Source organism: Sphaerodactylus townsendi, linkage group LG03, assembly GCF_021028975.2.
Source record: "Sphaerodactylus townsendi isolate TG3544 linkage group LG03, MPM_Stown_v2.3, whole genome shotgun sequence".
NCBI classification, from domain to species: Eukaryota; Metazoa; Chordata; class Lepidosauria; order Squamata; family Sphaerodactylidae; genus Sphaerodactylus; species Sphaerodactylus townsendi.
Window position 1 is genome coordinate 84,194,708 of NC_059427.1, and position 19,618 is coordinate 84,214,325.

General features: G+C 41.3%; 1 protein-coding gene across 14 annotated transcripts in view; it reads left to right on the forward strand.

Moving 5' to 3' along the window:
* Positions 1-19,618, forward strand: part of COL23A1 (collagen type XXIII alpha 1 chain) — a 415,005-nt gene that overhangs the window by 391,827 nt on the left and 3,560 nt on the right. For 12 of the 14 annotated variants that reach the window (XM_048491177.1, XM_048491173.1, XM_048491185.1 and 9 more), the window contains 9 exons: positions 300-374; positions 1,288-1,314; positions 2,298-2,369; positions 2,482-2,535; positions 5,102-5,128; positions 5,639-5,692; positions 6,925-7,011; positions 12,760-12,822; positions 18,180-18,218. In XM_048491177.1, the coding sequence (XP_048347134.1) occupies positions 300-374; positions 1,288-1,314; positions 2,298-2,369; positions 2,482-2,535; positions 5,102-5,128; positions 5,639-5,692; positions 6,925-7,011; positions 12,760-12,822; positions 18,180-18,218 (498 nt within the window). The remainder of the gene's footprint in view (positions 1-299; positions 375-1,287; positions 1,315-2,297; positions 2,370-2,481; positions 2,536-5,101; positions 5,129-5,638; positions 5,693-6,924; positions 7,012-12,759; positions 12,823-18,179; positions 18,219-19,618) is intronic. The other 2 variants (XM_048491178.1, XM_048491180.1) reach the window with 1 other exon arrangement.

A 19,618-nucleotide genomic window follows, 5' to 3' on the forward strand; every position in this document is an offset into this window, starting at 1 on the left:
CAATAGATCTCTATGGGAGATCTTCACAGACCACACATTCCTCCTGTCATGACTACCTTCTAGCTTTTTATTGGATCATTAGGATATCTTTGTAGATAAGTGTAGTTCCTGAAGTGAAGTGGACCATGCCTATTATAATGCAACTTTAACTTTTTAAGAGATCTTTTAAATTTTTCTTCCCTCTATTAATCTGATCACTTTATTTTCTTAATAAAGAACCCACTCTGCACACTGAATATTTTTTATCTCCTATAGACTGTATTATGCCATGACATTTTATTGTATAACGAAATTTACAGGTGCAGGTCATAGCTGAACCAGGACCTCCAGGTTTACCAGGATCTCCAGGCTTACCAGGTCTATCGGGCCCTGCAGTAAGTCATAAACACTATTTTCAGACTTTCAATGTGTCTGTGATATTTTCCAGGTTGGGGTCCTTGTGGGTCTGCCCAGGGAGACATATTCCAATTCCACAAGTGTGTTAGAATTCAAATCTAATGAAAATCACTGAACTGGTGTAAAAAAAACCCATGTCATGAGTTCAAGCAATATTACATTTTTTTTCTTTTTTATCATACTTGTTTCGGGAGATCAATACAGACTTGTGGCTGAAGCTCTGGAGACCCAAAATCTACAACATGTTTCTCATGTTTTTATGAAAATTACTCCCTGAGGTAGTTCCAGAGCTTCATTGGTTTTGAGCAGAAGAAGAGTTATTTTCAAGTCTAGTAGCTAGATTCAAGTCTAGGTATACACTTTTGAGAGAGAAAGTTTCCTTCATCAGATACCAGTTAGGGTGTTTGAAGAAGGGAGCCTTGCTTCTCAAAAACTTATACTCCAAAAACTTTGTTGGTCTCTGACCTGCCGTTGTATTTGAATTTGGTTCTCCTTGAGATAGATAAACTTGTTAATAGAATGAAAACTAAAGTCACAGATACTATATTACATATGTGCATGATGGATTTGTTTGTAGTATTATATCTTAGGGATCCCAAAGACTTTTTATCAAAGGGCATGATTGTTTATTTGATGGAGAGAAAAGGGATGCAAGAGTATATTCTTCAGTTTTAGATGAATTAATTCATCAGTTAGAGGTTGGGTTTGTTTTCCTAGGGACTCCTGTGCTTAGTAGAAGGCAAATAGAGATACTCTGCCTTAAGATAATATTTAAATTTGGTAACTATATATATTACACTGATTTTGTGAGGCAATTTGAGTATGAAAGTTTAGATTATGTATTACCATACTTGGAACTTCTATTATAAATAAATGATTGTCTGCCTTTAGGGTCCTAAAGGAATACAAGGACATAAGGTGAGTTCCTGTTATCAGAATGACCTGTAATATTTGAAAATTAGTCTGCGAAATGTGCATCTTAACAGGAAGACATAATTGTGTGTACCTAACTTTAGATTGTTCTGTATTTCCATTTTACTTCTTGGTGAGACAAATATGAGGCCTTTTTAGTGGGAGCCCTAGTGCATTTCAATTCAAATGTGAATAAACAATAGATTGTAAGACAAGCTTAACTCATAATTTTCAAGTTTAGATGCAACACAAACTATGCTTTTCTGTGAACCCAAAATAAGATAATTATCTCAATTTTTTTCATAAGGGGGGAGCAGGAACCACACAAGGAAGTTTGAAGCTTCTTCAAAGATAATTCACACATCAGCAAACCATGTCTTAGTGCCTTAACTGAGCCACTGGCTTCTTTGGCTACCAGAAGACACAAGATGATTTTGCCTGGCTCTATGTTTGTTTTCTACAGCCAGCACCCCACTAGGACAAAGATTTATTCATACTAACATTTTGGTTTCTCAATTACTAAGAAAGAAAGAGGCAATGCTAATACAAAATATTTGCTTCAGATGAAGACTGTAAAGTGAAGCCACATAACTTTTATTCCATTTATGGGATGCAGTAATTTAACAGGTGAAATTCACATTGGAAGAATCCAATATGGGCTGAGATCCCAGATCACTGCCCAATCTAAAATCAGTAAAATTCCTTCCTGATTAAAATATGTTAGTTACAAGCAATAAACAAGATAGTAAGATGACATTATAGTGTTTGTCCTCTGAAGTGGTTGTATTTTTTTTTTGGTGCCATATATTATTCCACTAGTGCAATGTCAAACAGAGTTACAGTGTTCTGAGTCCTGTACATGAACTTTTGGTCATGTGCAACTTCATTTAAACTTAATTGATTATTTAATTAGTCATAAAGCAGATGATCAAACAATAAACATTACGTAACTGGTAGAAAGCTTGATATATATTTTTATTTACCTGTAGGGTGCAGATGGAGCAAAAGGTACAAAAGGTGAAAGTGGCCATAGAGGTGAAAAAGGTGCCCCTGGGCCACAGGTGAGTAGCTTGAGCTCTTTTCAATCATTTCAACCTCAATCACCCTCCTTGCTTCATTAATTCATTATTTTAAGCAGTAGCAGTCCACATAATAAGTTGCCTTTCTCTCTAGGGTCCTGCTGGTATCCATGGGCTTATTGGTTTACCAGGCACCAAAGGGGAGAAGGTAAGAACTAAATGAAATTCAAGTTTTTAGACATAAAGGTAGTTCCCTGTTAAGCACTGGATCACTACTGACCCATGGCGTGACATCACATCACATTTACTAGGCAGACTATGTTTTTGGGGTCATTTGCCATTGCCTTCCCCAGTCATCTACACTCAAGGACGTAGGTGAGGGTGTTTTTTCCGGGTTTAACCCCCCCATTACATGTCTGAAGCTCCACCCCCATTTGTGGTTTCTTTTGTATTTTTTAGTGTTTTTTCACTTTTTTTCCTTCAGGGGGCGCAATTTGTAGTCTAGCAGCACCAAAATTTCAGGGTATCATCAGGTAACACCTGATGACACCACCTAGGCTTGGTGAGGTTTGGTTCAAGGGGTCCAAAGGTATGGACACCCAAAGGGGGTGCCCCATCCCCCATTGTTTCCAATGGGAGGTAATAGGAGATGGGGGCTACACCTTTGAGGGTCCATAACTTTGGACCCCCTGAACCAAACTTCACCAAACCTGGGTAGCATAAGCAGGAGACTCTCCTAAAGATACCCACAAAGTTTGGTGCTGCTAGCTTTACAATTGCACCCCTGCCAGCAAGCACCCCCCAAATTTCCCCAGATTCTCCTTTTAAATCCCCCCCCTTTGGCATGGATTTAAAGGGAGAATGTGAGGTCCCCAGTTTAAACATTGAAAGTGATGCTGTTTCAGGGTGGGGGATAAACCCCCCCAAAACAGCATCACTTTCAGTGTTGTTTTAACTGAAGACCCAGATTCTCCCTTTAAGTTGGATTTAAAAGGAGAATCTGGGTTCCCTAGTTTAAACACCATTGAAAGTGATGCTGTTTGGGGGTGGATTCCAGCATCACAGCAGCCGCCCATGGGGGGGGACCCTGGCAAAACTCAGATTTTGCACCATGCTCCATTTTCCCTAGCTACGCCTCTGCCCGGGGGGGAGGGCAGAAGGGACTGCCAGCTGCTGGCTGGGAGCCCAGCTTGTGGGGGGGCAGGGTGGTCTGCTGTTCCTGGCCTCAGAGAGCGCTGCTTTTATAAGCACTGAGGCCAGGGGCGTGGCTTGGGGAGGCGTGACCCCCGGAGCCACCCCTTAAAAACTATACCTACGTCACTGTCTACACTTTACCCTCAGCAAGCGAGGTACTTATTTTATTGACCTCGGAAGGATGGAAGGGTGAGTCAATCTTGAGTGGGTACCTCAGGGGTCTGCAACCTGCACCCTCTCCAGATGTTCATGGACTACAAATCCCATCAGCCCCTGCCAACATGGCCAATTGGTCATGAGTAGAGCTTTGACTGCAGTATGGCAGCTTACCACTCTGCGCCACAGGTGGCTTATATAGTACGCATTATTTGAAAGCACAACATTTTGATTAACATTGGAGTTTTGGGAGTATGCGAAAGGGCTCTGGATGCAGCGTGACCTCTGCGCCACTCAATGTATACATGCCACTCAAAGAGAGCAGCAGTGGCATAGTGGTTAAGAGCAGGTGCATTCTAATCTGGGGGAACCGGATTTGATTCCCCGCTCTGCCGCTTGAGCTGTGGAAGCTTATCTGGGGAATTCACATTAGTCTGTGCACTCCAACACACACCAGCTGGGTGACCTTGGGCTAATCACAGCTTTTCGGAGCTCTCTCAGCCCCACCCACCTCACAGGGTGTTTGTTGTGAGGGGGGAAGGGCAAGGAAATTGTAAGCCCTTTGAGTCTCCTACAGGAGAGAAAGGGGGGATATAAATCCAAACTCTTCTTCTTCTTCTTCAATGCTAGCATCTACTTACACCAGCAAAAAGGATGGTACAGCACATTGGGCTACATAGGGGGCTTGCAGCATGGTCAGAGGAACGAACCTGCTTTCTTGCTCCCTGCGCCTCCTCAATCCTCTTTGGAGGCGGTGCTGTGCTGTCCTTTGCCTAGAATAGGGGTCTGCAACCCGTGGCTCTGGAGCCACATGTGGCTCTTTCAGCCTTACACTGCGGCTTCACATGGCCTGGAGGTCGGAGGGAAGGTTGAGCATGTCCCTCCAGCCCTCTAGAGCAGCGCTGGAAGGAAAGGTGAGTGGAGGGGCCGAACCGGAGGCGGCTCCTTGCATGAGAATGCCGCTTTTCGTATCCCCCTCCACTCACCTCTCCTTCCAGCGCTGCTCTGGAGGGGTGGAGGGACACGCCCAAACTGCCCTCTGACCCTTGGAGGTCGGAGGGTAGCATGGGTGTGTCCCTCCAAAGCAGTCGCCATCCCCCCTCTGCCATCCCTGCAGCCGCCATCTCCCCCTCTGCCCCATGGAGCAGGCGGCTGCAGGGCAGAGGGGGTTTCCCTGCCTGGTGCCTCTGCCTCCCAGTGCTGGAAGGAAAGGTGAGTGGAGGGGCCAAACCATGCGGAGTCGCCTCTCTGGCTCAGTAGATCTTCAGGGCCGTGGAAAACGGGTCCAAATGGCTCTTTGGGTGGTAAAGGTTGCCGACCCCTGGCCTAGAATTATATGCCTCAGTTCAACAAAATGTTATTAAGACCTTACAATTAACATTGTGTCCAACTCTTCTCCCATTCCCTTTCTTAAATGATTCCAGGGGAAACCAGGGGAACCAGGATTAGATGTAAGTACTGAATATGCTACTTTCATTGTGTCATCATTGTGTTAGCAAATGATACAGACATAATCTTCACAACAACATACAGGGTTGTTCACTACCAGCCCTGTTTTGCAGCTTGGGAACAGAGTCTGAAAGTTGTTCAAGACCATGTACAACTTCTCAGTCCACAGGGTACACTGAAAAAATTAGTTAACCTGATTTTAGAGGAAATTGTTAATGGAATGTTGATCAAAATAATTTTTGAAGTAAAGTCTTTCGAAAGCCTTTGTCACTCTGCTGTCTCCAGTTCCAAACATCCTGGCTGTATGCCACCTAGTGACATGTTGAGGGATTTCAGAGTATTATTGCTATTAGCATAAACTACCACATGCTTTCCTACTGAGAATATTTCATTTTGTGTTAGTAATGACTGTATGTTTCCTAAAAGCCTGATCTCTCCCTCACCCCCCACCCATTACCAGAACTATTTGGAACTAACACATCTTTTGCCCATGTTTGATGTGTGTTTTTTAGGGCTTCCCAGGTTTAAGAGGAGAAAAAGGAGAAAAAAGTGAAAGAGGAGAAAAGGTCAGAATCACTTCTAGTGAACTGAACTTTAAAAGGAAACTGCTTTAATTGATACATGTATTATAAAATGTGCATGCATCCAGAGAACATTCTCCAAAATAAGCAATTGTCCTAATTGAAATGGTGTTAGATACTTTCTGGTATTTTGTAATGATATATGTTAATAATGCTGGAAAAGATATAGACTGTGTTTCTGGTGGGCAGCCCAATTCAGGGGGGAGTGAATCAGTCTTCTAACTAGCGCAGGGCCATGCTGGAGTGGCACTTAAGCTGGCAAGGAAGGCAAACAAGGAGGCAGGCAGGCACCACAGAGCTCCACAGCACCCAACCTGGAAGCAGGCTCTGGCCTCAGAGCTGCGCCTGCCTAAACCTGGCCATCAGCTCAGCTGAGGGTGAGTTAAATGCATTCCCAGGGTGCAGCTGACTTTAGTTGGCTTCCACCAAGCTTTTGGTTTGGGAACATCCCCCCGGTACCACCTTTCGGGTGGTGTAAGTCCATTTGCCGCATTGGGGGCTTTTGAGGCTGCTGGGGATTTCCTTCTTTTTGCTAACTCCCTGGCCTAGATAGCCCAGACTAGTCTGATCTCAGAAACTAAGCAGGGTTAGCTCTGGTTACTACTTGGATGGGAGACTACCAAGGAATGCCAGGGTTGTGACATGGAGGCAAGTAATGTCAAATCACCTCTGAATATCTCTTGCCTTGAAAACACTATGAGGTTACCATAAGTCAGCTGTAACTTGATGGCAAAAAAGAGGAGATAGTTATAGCCCATTTGATTTATAGTCAGATTTAAGCAGAGATGTAATCCTTGATCGTTCTGTTCGTACGTGATATAAAAAGTATAAGTCTTCCATATCCATTGTGGATTCATTTTATTCAGGTAGTACACTAGATCAACATTAAATATACATTTTCTTATACAAGACTAATGTTTCTTAGGAGAATGAAGAGTACTAACATACAGTGTAAGTTCACAGAAACAGCGTTTTATGATTCTCAGACTCTAAAATCGTTTCTCAAGATGACGGTTGAATTTCAGGGCGTAACAATTGCTATTTTCTCTTACTTAAATATTTCAGAATATCAGGGCTTTATATTGTTGAAGCCTTTCTTGGCTGGGATCAACTGGCTATTGTGGGTTTTCCAGGCTGTGTGGCTGTGAGTTGGTATTTTTTGCTCCTAACATTTCACCTGACATCATCAGGGCTTTGTTCTTGTTTTGTATCAACAGGGTGAAAGAGGACTGCCAGGCAGAAAAGGAGCAAAGGGGCAAAAAGGAGAACCGGGCCCACCTGGATTGGATCAGCCTTGTCCAGTGGTATGGATTAATATTACCGGGATATTCAAGTTTCTCCTTTTAAAATAGCTCATCTGCTTTTGACAAGTTCTTTGGAAGTGTTGAAAAAACAGATTTATAGAGTCAGGCTATTTTGCACTGATCACAATTAATAGTTTGTTTTTATTGGCCTTCCTCATGTGACACTGGAGGATATCTTTGTTCCCATTGTGTTTAAGGATAGACACAAATGTAGGGAAAGCAATCAAAGAAAGGAAGAAACAAAAACAGGCATCACCAACCACTCAGAGCAACAACAGAAAAGTGTAAGATGGGATGGGGGATGCAGACTGGCCCTTGAGCTAACAGGCAAGTTCCCAGTGAGCCACCAGCAGTCAAGAGTGTGCAGAGCCACAGGAATCATTTGCCAATTCAGCCATAGCAACAAGGACAATGAGTGTATACTCAACTACATGGGGCCAGTTGGGGCTCAGCTCAACATTCCAGCCCACTTCTGGTGCAGTAAAAAAAATTGAGTACAAATTAGATTCAGAAACATGCTTTACTCTTCAGACTAATTTCTTTATGTGTCTTGAATGTGTGTTTCTGGGTGATGACCATCGAAAGAAATAGCTTAGGTGGATGATTAGTAGGGATCTGTAAGGCAAGTGGCTCTATGCAATTATTTTAAATGTATGAGCTAGCAAGCGGTAGGTTCTATTTTTTTTAAGCAGTGATATCTAACAAGTTTTATTTTAAAATTATTCTCATTTGTTTCAATGGATTTGGCGACTCAAACCAATCACTTAAGTATTATGATGAAATAAGCTACTGTTTAGATAGGTATTGTTCACCTGATACTTATTGGGAGCAGATACCATTATCTGGTAACATACATTTCTAAAACATCACCTGAAATATATTGTAAATATAGAGAATTTTGATTCTGTTTTAGACAAAGGTCTGGCACATATTTTTCTTTTTATTAATTACTTCTCTGCTACATGGTACACATGAAGTAAGAGCACATAAGGCGCAAACACCTTTAATCTGATCAGTTTTAAAATATTTTTGTCAGATGCATTATAATAGTAGTAGTAGTAAATTTATTGTCTTTGCCATTAGCCTTCACAATCTCCTTATACACAACATAAAAAGATTAAACACACACAAAAGCACCCCATATGCCAATAAAACTGAAACAAACTAATTAGTACTAAAAAAAATCCCTGTCAAATAATAAAATGCATCATCATGAAACCTTAAGAAGTCTAATTCTTCTTGCAGCATGAGCAAAAAGTGCTACTCAGCTGGAAATATATAGGTCATCATCAGATAGTAGACAAATCAGTTTCCCAGTGTTGTCGGAATTCCCCATAATTGGGAGAAATCCTTCAATGTATTTAATCCTTATTATCATCATGTAGAGCACACTCCAAAACAAAATGCAGAATGTCCTCATCTGCCTTGCTGCCACAAAAACATCTACAGTTAGATACCGGCACATTTCTACATAGTGCTCTGTACACTGCCATTGGTATAGCCTGGAATCTCAGGTTAGTAAGGGCCATTCTAAAAATATAAGTTGACAAGTTCTCAAAGTATGGCGAGCTAATATGGTCCTTCTTAAAAAGTTTAAAGAAGGAAGCAACTCTAGACTGATTAATTAAATCTCTATCTATTAATGCATCCATCTGAAAGATCCAGTCCCTCAGGTCCGTTCCCTGACTGCCGCTATTGAGAACATCATCTTGTATAGAATAGCGTGTTTGAATTAAAATAAGATATTCTGAATGACATTTCTCTTGGACCAGATTCAACATTAGACTGTGATGACACAAAGAGACTGGATCACTGTTTCCTCCAATATTTTAAAATGTGTGTGTCAGCATGTGCTCTTATAGTGGGTAATCCTAATTCCGCTCTCATAAGGGTTATAGGTGATCCCTTAGAAAGACTCAAAACTCTTTTCATAAATGTGTTTTGAATTTTCTCAATAGGGTCCGCAATAGATTTTCCCCAGCCCCAAATTTCTATCCCGAATGACATACAAGGGATCACTTTACTGATGAACAGCTTAAGGGCAGGATCTACCAAACAGTCCCCCTAGAAAAAAAGAATTTAACAATGAACCCCGTGCTTTTTAAAGTTGCTGCACGCAAGGATGTCAAATGCGCTTTCCAAGAAAGTGTCTTATTGAATATTAATCCCAGATATTTGTAGGAGCTACTTTGTTCTAGTGGTGTACCCAAGAAAAGCTCCAAGCAGACCTTGATAAATTAGGTGAGTGGGGTAAGAAATAGCAAATGCAGTTCAGTGTAGCAAAATGTAAAGTGATTCACATAGGGGCAAAAAATCCAAACTTCACATACATGCTACAGGGGTCAGTGCTATCAGTCACAGACCAGGAAAGGGATTTGGGTGTCTTAGTTGATAGTTCCATGGGAATGTCAACTCAGTGCATGGCAGCGGTGAAAAAGGCAAACTCTATCCTGGGGATAATTAGGAAAGGAATTGATAATAAAAATGCAAAGATTGTTATGCCCTTATATAAAGCAGTTAGTAATTCGAGATGACTTGGAGGTAAGTACTGTGTTCAGTTCTAGTCAGCCTACATCTCATGCTAAAGGATATTGAGGAGGATCGAAAAGAAAAGTGTAGGAGGAAGGGCAACAAGGATGATTGAGGGATTGGAGCACCTTCCTTATGAAGAGAGGCTGCAGCGTTTAGGACTCTGTAGTTTGGAGAGCAGACGTCTGAGGGGGGATATGATTGAAGTCTATAAAATTATGCATAAGGTAGAAAATGTTGACAGAGAGAAATTTTTCTCTCTTTCTCACAATACTAGAACCAGAGGGCATACATTGAAAATGCTGGGGGGAAGAATAAGAACTAATAAAAGGAAACATTTTTTTCACGCAACGTGTGATTGGTGTTTGGAATATGCTGCCACAGGAGGTGGTGATGGCCACTAACCTGGACAACTTTAAAAAGGGCTTGGACAGATTTATGGAGGAGAAGTCGATTTATGGCTACCAATCTTGATCCTCCTTGATCTGGGATTGCAAATACTTTAGCAGACCAGGTGCTCGGGAGCAACAGCCGCAGGAGGCCATTGCTTTCACATCCTACATGTGAGATCCCAAAGGCACCTGGTGGGCCACTGCAAGTAGCAGAGAGCTGGACTAGATGGACTCTGGTCTGATCCAGCTGGCTTGTTCTTATGTTCTTATACACACAAATTTCCTGGGCTGGCTTCTAAAGACCACCACCTTGGTTATGGAGTAGTTTATATTCAGTCCCTCATCCTCGCAGTACATCCCCAGTTTATTCAAGAGTCTCATCAAGTCAACTCTGGTCAGAGAAACTAAAGCCATATTGACACATTTGTCTGGCCAATTGATGGTGACATAAATTCTGGACCCTCCAGCTTATCTACTACATCATTAACATATAAGTTGAACTAGAGATGCATTATAATTGCTGATCGTGCTGGGTAAAACAAGTTCACTATTATGAACCACGAATGTAAAGGGTTCAAGAAATGAATTAGCCCGTTCTTCTTGCAACCTCCTGCATACTCCAAAATGAAACTCTAGAGCGTGAGAGTTGAGTACCACATATAGTATAGTGCTCTTTGACTTGAAGGAAAATCCTCAGAAATCAGTCCCCCTGCTGAAGCTTTTCCATTAGGGAGGGGGTGATTTCTGCAGACCCCCCCCCCCCTTCAGCGGACTGCACTGTGTCCTTTCTGTGTTCCTGAGGTTTCTCGAGCTTCTAGAGAAATATTTTGGGAGGAAGAATGGACTGCAAATGAAAAAAGAACTGTGAATGCTTTCTATTCATATTTTGTAGGATCCAGCCCCTCAGATGCATTTTCTAAAACTGTTAAGTTCACTTGGTTCTTTTACATTTTAATCACCTTTAAAAGCATGAGCCATATAGCAGGTCTAAAATAATATATATGCAAATGTGTTTATGATCAAAGTAGATTTTGTTTGAGTTACATGTTTTCTTTTGAGGGAGGATAAGAATTCTCTTCTCTTTTTTTTTGACACAGACAAGGGAATAAAAGTCAAAATATTTAGCAGAAAATATCTACATGTTGCATGTTTCTCTGCAACCATAATGGCATGAAACTTGTTCTGAAAAAAAAAGTTGCTCAAATGTTTATTAGTGACTGTATTCTGGGTCCCATGGCAGGATCATGGCCACATAAATCTAAAGATATTCTTTACAGTGGGATTCATAGATGGCTACATTGATATACAGTAATAGGTATATAATTTTAGTAGTTTAATTTCTGTGGATTGTTAGGTCAAAGGATTATTAGGTCACTTATGCCTCTTTAATTCTTCACTATCGATACTGTTCATTTACTCTAGCACTTGTTCTTTTCCTCTTTGTGGTGATGGTGAAGATGTGTTTGGAAATTGTTTGAGTAAGAGTCTATTGTCTTGGCATACAAACAGTGATGGAAAATTCCATCTAGTAGCATCTGATTTATGGTGACCCTTTATGGTTTTCAAGGCAAGAGACTAACAGATGTAGCGTGCCATTGCCTTGCTCTGTGTAGTAACCCTGGACTTCATTGAAGGAAAATCCCATCCAACTATTAAGCAGGCCTAACCCTGCTTTGCTTCCAAGATCTGATGATATTGGATTAGCCTGGGCCATCCAGGCAATGGAACATCTAAATAGGTCTGTAGAAATCTTCTAAGTGAGTTGAATAAAAAAACCAAAAATTCTTAATATGAACAAACTTCTCAAATAGTTGTGACTTTAGAGGTTTGGTCTTCCAGCAGTATCTGCTGTATTATGATTGCATGTTAGTGAAAAAAACTAATATGCCAGGATTAGCTGTTTTAAGAAGTTTCATGGAAAAGGAACACATCACAGTAATGCAGTCCTTTTCCAAGAATACTAAAAATATGATGAAGGCAGGAAGCAAGAGAAAGGATTGAGGTACGTATTGTACCTTTGATTTGCCAGTGCCATGGATACTGCAAATGCTAACACAACAGCACAAATCATATGACTTTATGGCACATCATCAAACATCCAATGTATGGCAGACAGAATGGGTCAGTAAAGCCAATGCCAGGAGACATCAAATAAACGACCTCTGCATAGCAGGTGTGTCCATCTTATGACCAGCAGTTTGAGGAAAGTCGACAAGCCAGGAATGATTACTGTTCATTAAGCATCTGGTTTTCTGTGCTGGCTGGACCTGAAAAAAACAAAGGAGGAAAAGTTGTCAAACATAACAATAGTTGGATGGTGAATTATGTTTACATTTGCGGGTTGCAGGTTGTCTAGGCTCAGCCTCTATTCTCGGATGTTGAACTGATGGCTCAGAACCTTACATAAGACACCCTGTAAATCTCACACTTCATATGCCATTTTAGTTTGTCACCGTCTGAGACACAGGAGCAATTTTTTTTGCTTTACTTCTTTACAGCTGCTACAGAAAAGAAGAAGCTCTATTAATTTCCATCCACCAGGTTAAGCAGGTACTTAGCAGAAGGATGCAGCATGTTTAATGACACAAGAGGACATTTGTGCTTTTGACCCGGCATGATAAGAGACCTGAATTCTAACCTCTAATTATTATTATTATTAGTTTATGGGACAATAGCCAGCTTATAAAGTAATAGGAACAAATTAGTTCCTAGGTGGCAGTATACATGGTATACCTAAATAGATTTTGGTAGAGAGATTTCCTTACCATCTTTCTGTCTCTCCTTTCCTTTCCTATTAACTGTGTATTTTTCCATTCTCAATTAACAGTTCATTTTTAAAGGAGAACCAGGTTTACCAGAACTGGATGGTGTGAATATGCTCTACCCTTTGGTACGGTATCTCCTTTCTTTCTTTGCGTTCTTGCATGACTTCTTCATGACTCATCCTCACTCTGGAAAGTGCAAACCCCTGTTGATGTGGATAACTGAGCATTTCCTTGCCTTGTTTTATGGAGAAAAGAAAATACAAATCAGTGTTTTTATTTTCTATCTGAAAGTCAGCACACATTCTTTTCTATAAACCTTTAAAGCATACAGTTGTCAAAGGAGCAAAAAATACTGTTGCAGAACACATTATTCGACCTCTGAAAGATCAAAAAAGTAGAATTAGATATAAATCCGACCTATACTATGTTTTCTCAAGCCAGGACAAACCTGCAGCCCAAAATTCTTTCCATTAAAAACAGAGGCATTCTAATTAATGAAAAGAAATCATTTATACATTTTATTTTTTAAAGCATGAGAGGACCATTCAGGATATAGTTTTTGTTTTAACATTGGAGGGAGACTCAGAGCGATATAGTACCATGCATGCTTTACATGTTAAAAAGCCAAGGTTCACTTCCTGAACTCTTCATTTAAGAATGTCCTAAGTTGCAGGACTTCTGTCTTAAGACCCTGTAAAGTCCTACCAATTACAATGGCTCAGATGGACTCATGACCTAGCTGTGTAGAAGGCAGCTTCATCTGTTCATGTGACTGGCTCATGAACTCTATTTGCTTTCAGGGCCTCTGTGGCTGCATCCCACTACCACAGTCTTGCCAGGCTACAGTAGCCAACTGGAGCACTTAAGCCAAGCAATATTAAGACATTTAAAACAGAAATCCAGTTGTACCTTAAAAACTAACAACATTTGTTTTTGTATGAGCTGTCTGAAGGTGTGAGCTCTGTCTCATGAAAACTCATACCATGTTGTTAGTCTTCACAGTGCCACTGGATTTTTTTTATTTTTTGTTATAGTGGACTAAGCTGGCTGCCTCACTGGAAATTTTGAGCAGTTCCAAAAGCAGTGCTGAAATATAATCAGAGGTACCATCATAAAGACAACAACACATGAAGCTTTCTTATACTGAAGCAGGCCATTGGTCTATCAGAGTTAATATTGTCTAATATTATTGGCAATGACTCTCCAGCAAGGACATAGGTAAGGGGAGGGCGGTTCTCGGGTTCAAACCCACCCCATTACATGTCCAAAGCTCCACCCCCCGTTTGTGGGGGGGGTGTTGCATTTTCAGTGCTTTTGTTTTTGGCCTGCAGGGGGCGCGGTTTTTAGGCTAGCAGCAGCCAAATTTCAGCGATTTGTTGGGAGACTCTCCTGATGATACCACCCAGGTTTGGTCCAGGGGGTTCAAAGTTATGGACTCCCAAAGGGAGTGCCCCATCCCCCATTGATTTCAATGGGAGTTAATAAAAGATGGGGCTACACCTTTGAGGGTCCATAACTTTTGACCCCCTGAACCAAACCTCACCAAACCTGGGTGGTATCATCAGGAGATTCTCCTAAAGGTACCCTGAAATTTTGGTGCTGCTAGTTTAACAATTGGACCCCTGACAGCAGGCACCCACCAAATTTCCCCAGATTCTCCTTTTAAATCCACCCCCTTCGGCATGGATTTAAAGGGAGAATCTGAGGTCCCCAGTTTAAACATTGAAAGTGATGCTGTTTCAGGGTGGGGGAGAATGCACCCCAAAACAGCGTAACTTTCAATGTTGTTTTAACTGGGGACCCCAGATTCTCCCTTTAAGGTGGATTTAAAAGGAGAATCTGGGCCCCCTAGTTTAAACACCATTGAAAGTGATGCTGTTTGGGGGTGAATTCCAGCATCAGAGTGGCCGCCCATGAGGGAAGGGGGTGCAAAACTCTGATTTTGCACCAGGCTACATTTTCCCTAGCTACCACTCTGCCCGGAGGGGAGGGCAGAAGGGACTGCTGGCTGCCTGCTGGGAGCCCAGAGGTGGGGAGGAGGGCAGGTCAGGGGTGTCTGCCATCCCCGGTCTCAGAGAGCTGCTTTTATAAGCACTGAGGCCGGGGGCTGGACTTGGGGAGGCATGGCCCCGCCCCTGAACCCCCCCATAAAACTATACCTACATCCCTGCTCTCCAGGGTCTCAAGCAAAGGCCTTTTGCAGCATCTGCACCCTGGTCCCTTTAATAGGAGACATCAAAGATTGAACCTGGGTTTATCTGATAACAAAACAGATGCCCTACCTGTAAGCCACAACACCCCAATATCCCACAGAGTACAAAAAAGTTAAGGAGAAGCAGTGAGCATGGTGACTTTGAAGAGTGGCCCAGCTAGGGTTTCCAGGCAGCCTTTTAGCTGAGAAGTATATATGCAAACAATGATAGGCATACTGAGCTACATTTATAAATAATGTCAAACACATTCAGTTACAGTATGGGCTAAAATAATTTATCTTAGTAATTACCTTTTGTACCCTCCTTCCATCTTGCAGGGTCCTTGAACTTCTAACTATTGTGTGCCAATTCCTAACCCCCACCCCCCATATATGCTTTGGTCCTGGAAAAGTATGCTTGGTTTGGAGTGATTCTGCATGGTCAGCTAGTGGACTGCCATTTTGGTAATTTTTGAGCTTAGGTAGTAGTCATAGCAATGTTTTGAAAGCATTAGAGCAGTTTCGCAAGCATCAAGGTAAAGATGAGTATTTGATTTTTAAGTGTCCTGATCTATTTGCATAGCAGCTTAATGGTTTTGTCCTTTTTTCCTTCAGGGTGACCTTTTTGCATCATTTTCTGAGGAACCCTATGTATCTGTCAAAGGACACTTGTGTGTTGCTTAGAAGTCTGCTGTTCACAAAAATTTAGTATTAGTGAAACCATCCTCACACAAATTTACTTTATAAATACAGAGCTTTGAATCTATAACATTATAGAGATCCTTCATATGTGATAGCAGCCCAATCCCGTGATTTGATTACATAAGATTAACACAGTGAGGAAACCAGTAGTGGTCCTCCAATGTGAATGTAAAAACAGCAGTCTTCTGAAGAAGCAACAAGAAACAAGAACCAACCGCAGGAACTTGTTACAGTGACTTTTGATTTAAACATACAAGAACCACGAATTTTTCCTTTTCTTGAGTAAGCAAGATCTGTGGATATAACAGAAATATATATTAGTGAGATTGTTTTAAGATAGTTTTTTGAAAATTTAGTTTCTTGTTATGCTACATGTTGAGTTATATATGTAATCTTTATAATGATGTTATAAATTCAATGCTCTGTATATATAAAGTAAATTTATCTGAAGACAGCTTTACCTGTTTTTGTGAACAATATACTTTTGATTAGACAGTGGTACTGCATTTCTTTTGTTGTAGATATTCTATGTACCACTCCCCTTCTATATTATACAGAAGTTTGTAGTTAGCACACTCTGGGGCTAACTATTCATTACATTCTATCATTTTGTTTAACAGTGCTTTAAAGTCTTATTTAAAAGTTCACCCACTTTTGGAAAGATTATTTAAAGTAGAGAAGTGAAGGAGGACATGCTTACCCTTACCCTCACTACCATTTCTCCATTTTCGGCTTCACACACACACACACAAAAGGTATATTGGCAGACTTTTCAAATGTTAATTTGAAACCCAACAATGAAAAAAGATTCTTGGAGAAGGTGATTTTGAGGACGGGACCCAGTGATCAGGAAAAGGTTTCAACACCCCTCCTTCCCCCACCCTAGATTGTTCCATACCAGTGCAGTTTTTAAAAGGATTATTTGCACTATTTATTTGCCTTGTCAGGCTTCCATGTTTCCTTTTGTGAACTGTGTACTCTAGACTACATCCACCGCTCACAGCAGGATAACACATAATAATAATAAAACATAAGGTGTATCTCAAAGTATTTTGCTATCATTGTTTATTTTCTCATTTAGAAAATTGTAGTAAGCCTCAGATGAATCTCAAGATTCACTAGAACACAGTTTGAAAGCCACTGTATTTGGTTAAATAAAGATAGTGGGCTGTATCCAAAGTAAATTTTCTGCTAGTGAAAGGAGATATAATTTCTACTAGGTCTCCTTCCCTGCTGCAGACCTCCAGCTTGCTTCTGATGCATTCCTAAGAATTCCTTACTCCAAAGGAGCAGCAGTTTGGGAAAACTAGTGGTCTATAGTGAGAGGGGCAAAGGGCAGGCCTTCCATTCTACTGATGGGAGTGCCTTCCACTAGTGAAAAAATTATTCTGGATTCAACCCAATGTGTGTTTAAAGGAGTTGCCAACCTGACTTTTTTTACAGCCAAATTTAAACACTACTATCATGCTGTTTATTGTGCCTTACACAGTTTGTACCATTATCCCCACTTCCAGAGAATATAAAGTACCATGGAATAATGAAAAAACAAAATGTGTTATTCAGGGTCCCACTGAACCTCTGCTATCTTCTGACATTTTCTGACAGTTATTGTAGTTCCTGCAATGTTCTGTGTGCTAGTATATGATAGATTTGTCTACAAAGTGATAAATGCCAAGAGGAAAGTGGCAACAACTTACATATAGCATTCATCAACTACTTCAGCTTTCCTAGATGCCATGGGTTTGTGAAACACACATTCGTGCAAATCATCTGGGTAGCTTCAGAATGTTCAGACAGAGGCAACTGCCTCTGTGTATTTGTATGATCTCACATATACCATTTGTCTTGTGATTTTGGTAGGCACAGTCATATCAGTTGGTCCCATGTTCTAGGAATACTCAGATGTCTTTCTGTGAAAAGACATCTAGCAGTGAAAAGGAAATGATGTTTGCTCAAAAGGGAACTTTGTCTCTGACACACGATTGATAGATTGCTGGAGAAGGGGGAAATGTTGTTAGCCATTTTGGATACCCTTGTAGAGAAAAGTGGGAAATAAATGAAATAAATAAATGGGTTGTCATAGGCTGCATAAATGCTGTACTTCGGCTGGGTCATAAAGACTGTCTGTCCTAACTATTGTCACTGTATTTTCCGTTTTTAGAAACATATAGCTTCTGGATTCAAGCTCAGAAATATTCACTTAGAGATAATTTTTTAAACGGCTAAATTGATATCCAGATGGGATATATTTGTATATAACAGTTATCTCTTTTCATCAAAGTGCTACTATTGCATAAATCAAAACATTCTGAGTCTGAGTTACTATAATTCAGGAGGCTTTTTTTGGATTTTAAAAGAATTTCCTGGAAACTCCAGTAGTTATTTGATTTTGTGAAATTACATATTGAATTTGTTTTGTCATTCCTGTGTATCTACTCAGCACCTGATTTTTTTTTGCATGCATATTTATGTCAGCTGATTTACAGTTGTGGATCTTGCCAATTCATTCAAAAGAATGTGGTGGGGTTTTCTAAATGATATTTTTAATTGTTTTCCAGTAGCATATGAAATTGTTCATTTTTTTTGTAGGGACCAGATGGATTACCAGTACCAGGATGTTGGCACAAGGTATGTATTTTGGCTGTTTTTGCTCTGATATTGTTTTCTTGCTCAGCAAGAATAACAACAGTGCTCCCTCACCCCTCCTATATACCAAAATAGAAATCCAGCTTTTCTTCAGTTATCATGCTGACTTTACATCCTGTCTTTATATTCTAATAATGCTACATTTTTACTGTGATTTTACAACAAATTCCAAGTTAGGTCAGATTAGAATGGGGCTCCACAAGATGGCAGCAGATCCACATTTTCTGCATACAGCAATGGATGGGAGGGAGTTCGGACTGCTTTGCTTCTCCCCCACACACATCCACTTTGGCAGGTACTCCACAGTGCTCTGTTCCTGCAAAGGAAAGAATTTAAGGATGGTGCAATAAACCACTCCACTTAGAATGGTGGGGCACAGCCCTCCCCCACCAAAAGTGCCCTCTTCATGGGGGAGCCTGACCACTGGATGAGCTGTCAGCCCAGTGCATCTCCAAACACTTTGGTCGCTTCCCCCAGTATCTATCCTAGGGCCCATCTCATGCACCAATCTCCCTTGTGCATGAGCAGCCTTGGTGGCAAGGGTTCATGGCTCCTGCCACTCTCACTTGACTGCCATGCTTCTGGGCTCAGCAGTGGAATGCAGCATTGCTAGGGCAGGAACAAGTCCCTGCTTACCTGTCTGTGTGACTGTCCCTTTGGGTCCTGCCTCTGGAGATGGGGTACTTGTTTGCATTCAGAACTGGGAGAGATTAGCCATAGAGTGTGGGCATTGCTCTCCCCTTTGGGTGTTGGGCAAAGTATTTGCCCAGTAATGCTAAGTTTCCTCACATTCTTTTCCCATCACCAAAGTGCCTCGCCACTTCCTCTAAAGTTCCCACACTAAGGAGCTGTCAAGCAGATTTCTGTGCCACATGCCCTACCTCATGGTGTCCTGGGTGGGGTTTTTGTAGGTCTGATGGGTGCAGATGGGTGTGGGGAGAAGGGAGAAGGAGAGGGAAACTATTGGTCATGCCCATGATTGGCATCCAAAGCTGCTTTGGGCCTCGTGGGTGTGACCACAACGACTTTTTTCCTTTCAGTGGGAGCCTGTGGGCTACACTGTGTTTTTGATAGCACAACTTTGCAGCTCTGTGAGGGTCTGTCCCCAAGCTGAAAATGCTTAGGGAACTTAATAGCTCTGGGAATGAACAGGCTGGTATAGGGCCTGTGCTTCAGTTGTGCCGATGGACAGCCACTCAGGAACTGCATTGGTGACCAAGAGTGGCACAGCGATGCTGACCTAATGTAATTGTTCAAGCATGAGCCACCTGTGCTCATTTGCCCACCCCCCCAAGATGGCACTGTTAATGTATTAAATATGTGAATTTTTAAGAATAAATAATTTAGCCCTATCTTTGCAATGCCAAGTTTGGTTGCTTCTA